Source organism: Nematolebias whitei, chromosome 5 (assembly GCF_014905685.2).
Source record: "Nematolebias whitei isolate Nwh7 chromosome 5, NemWhi1, whole genome shotgun sequence".
In the NCBI taxonomy this organism is placed as follows: Eukaryota; Metazoa; Chordata; class Actinopteri; order Cyprinodontiformes; family Rivulidae; genus Nematolebias; species Nematolebias whitei.
Window position 1 is genome coordinate 1,667,704 of NC_056502.1, and position 2,735 is coordinate 1,670,438.

Here is a 2,735-nt window from a genome sequence, read left to right on the forward strand (position 1 = left end):
CAGGTAACATGTAACAGTCAAGTAACAGGTATCAGTTAGGTAACAGGAAACAGTTAGGCAACAGATATCAGTTAGGTAACAGGAAACAGTCAAGTAACAGGTATCAGGTAACAGGAAACAGTCAAGTAACAGCTCAGGTAACAGGAAACAGTCAAGTAACAGATATCAGTCTGGTAACATCATCTGAATCTTTTATTTATTTTTTTGGGACACCTGATTAAAAAATTAAAGTAAAAAGTTTGAGCTGTCTGATATTTTGCTGACTTTTGTCACAATAAAGATGAAAATGTACCTGTACTAATGTTACCTGTCACCTGAAGACGTCTTCACCTGATTCGTCCTGTTTGTCTCTTAAATAACGGAGCAGGTTTAGACGAGGTTTACAGAAACTCTTTAATATCTTCTGAGGTTCCTTCAAACATTCAGAACAAATCATCAGCACAGAAACGTAGCACCTAATCAGAGGACGGAAACAAATGTCCAGCAGGAAGTTGAACCCTGAAAACAGGAAGTGCTTAGGGTGGATGTTCTACGGAGGCTATGTAGAGTCACACTTATGTTCACTTTTTCTTCTGTGGTGCTGAGTGGTGCCACCTACTCATTATTATCATGAACACAAGTTTCCTGATGTAGTGAATAAAAAACAAACTTTCTGTTTCTCACAGATTCTTCTAACAGTTGAAAAAACACTCGAGTTTAACATGGAGTCTTGTTTCTTTAAGGATTTGCACACGGCGTTTGTGTTTTTTATGTTTTATCTTGTGTTTGAAAGAAGTCCAATCTTCAGGTCATGTCCGTCAGATTCACAGAGTAACTGAAGTTCTTGTTCGTCTTCATGAGAACCTTCTGCAGAACCTGAAGACGACCCGGTGTTGTGGAGCAGAAGAACTTAACGTGCAGATGGGTTTATGGGCTGATAATCTGAAGACTTTCTGTAATTCAGATTACTCTGTTCCTCCGACACTGATCCTGGATTTTATAATGACCAGTTCTGTTGTTGTTAAAGGCTCAAACTGGACTGCTGAGACCCAGAAACAAACCAGAATCAGAACCATCCTGCAGCTTCTACCACATGACCAAACAGAACCAGAGTTTTTGTCGTACTGGGACCAAGAGAACAGATCAGAAAATCCTCAAACTTCTGAACAAAAAGACGAATTATCTGCGTGTTGAAGTTTGTGTCGTGTTAAAGTCGAAGTCTTTAATGTCCACCTTCATGACTCCGAGGAAAACTCAAAGTCTTTCTTCTAAATCTGTAGAAACGTACCAGCTATGACTCTTCAGGGCCTCCGTAGAAATTTGACATGTATGTAGAAGAAGACAACGTTTCCTGGTTCAGTCATCAGCTGCTGAGTCCAGATTGGGTTCAGTTGCTCTTCCTCCTCATCGATTCTTCGTCGCACACATCTTCTCACACTCCACTCGAGTCTCGAAGCGGTTGTTGTTGCCGCCGCAGCCACCGTACCAGAAGCGAGCGCATTCCTTCTGAAGCCGGTCGAAAAACCACTTCATGGAGTAATTCTGGCAGCCGCCGGGGTCCTGACGGAGGAGACAGGCGTCTGGACAGGGACATGGGACAAACGTCAGAGACAAACTCAGCATGGAGACGTCCAACAGCTCAGAGAGTTTGACCTGCTGCTCCATACCATATTTATTTATTTAATTATTTATTTTTTCATTCAACCTTTATTTCTACAGGTTAGTCTCATTGAGTCTCGAGGACTCATTTACAAGAGAGACCTGTTTTAACAAAGGGTGATGACAACAGTGGACAATCATAGACAATCATACAGGATCCGTACAAATTATTTTTTTTTTAGAAACAAGTGAAAATAAAATAATTAAAAGGAAAAGTAAAAAAAAAACAGAATATAAGGCGGTGTAGAAAACTAAAAACAGGAACATGTCTGCGTTGGTTTTTCCAGGAACTTAACAGATGTTTGAAAAGGTTGAGAGCTTTAGATCTTTTTACAAGATATTCCAGGAAACAATCCTGAAACAAACCATCTTATCACAGATTAAATCAACTAATCTCTAATTCACCTGTCTTTATCTGCTGATTGGTTTAAAACCACGGTGTTTGAAAGTTTGTGATTTTATCATTTTCTATATTTCTTCATAAATGACCTAAAACATCTTCAGATTTTCACACAAGTCCTAAAAGTAGATAAAGAAAACCCAGTTAAACAAACGAGACAACAATATTAGACTTGATCATTTATTTATTGAGGAAAATGATCCAATATTACATATTTGAGATTGTGAGTGGTAAAAGTATGTGAACCTTTGCTTTCAGTATCTGGTGTGTGCAGATGTTCTGACATTTTCCTTTAGAATTCTCTGATAGAATCCAGAATTCATTGTTCCATCAATGATGGCAAGCCATCCTGGCTCAGATGCAGCAAAACAGACCCAAACCATGATATTACCACCGCCATGTTTCACAGATGGGAGAAGGTTCTTCTGCAGGAATGCTGTTGTCCTTTCTCCAAACAGAACACTTCTCATTTAAACCAAAAAGTCCTATTTTGGTCTCATCTGTCTACAAAACATTCTTTCAACAACCTTCTGGCTTGTCCACGTGATCTTTAGCAAACTGCAGATGATGATAAGTTGGCTCAAGATGGCCACGCTTTCGGGAGCTGCAGCTTCAAGGCTCCCGATGCGATCCCAGTTTTTATGCATTTTGAAATTGACTCCGAGCCTGACTCTGCACACTTTATGCATGTGAATTA

General features: G+C 39.6%; 1 protein-coding gene across 1 annotated transcript; it reads right to left on the reverse strand.

Moving 5' to 3' along the window:
* Window positions 1–580: 580 nt before the first annotated feature.
* Window positions 581–1,563, reverse strand: LOC119409217 (tissue factor pathway inhibitor; the record flags this gene model as incomplete). The annotated part of the gene is given in 1 exon segment (XM_037676056.1): window positions 581–1,563. A coding segment is annotated over 1 exon segment (180 nt), but the record flags the coding sequence as incomplete, so codon positions are not given.
* Window positions 1,564–2,735: the final 1,172 nt, after the last annotated feature.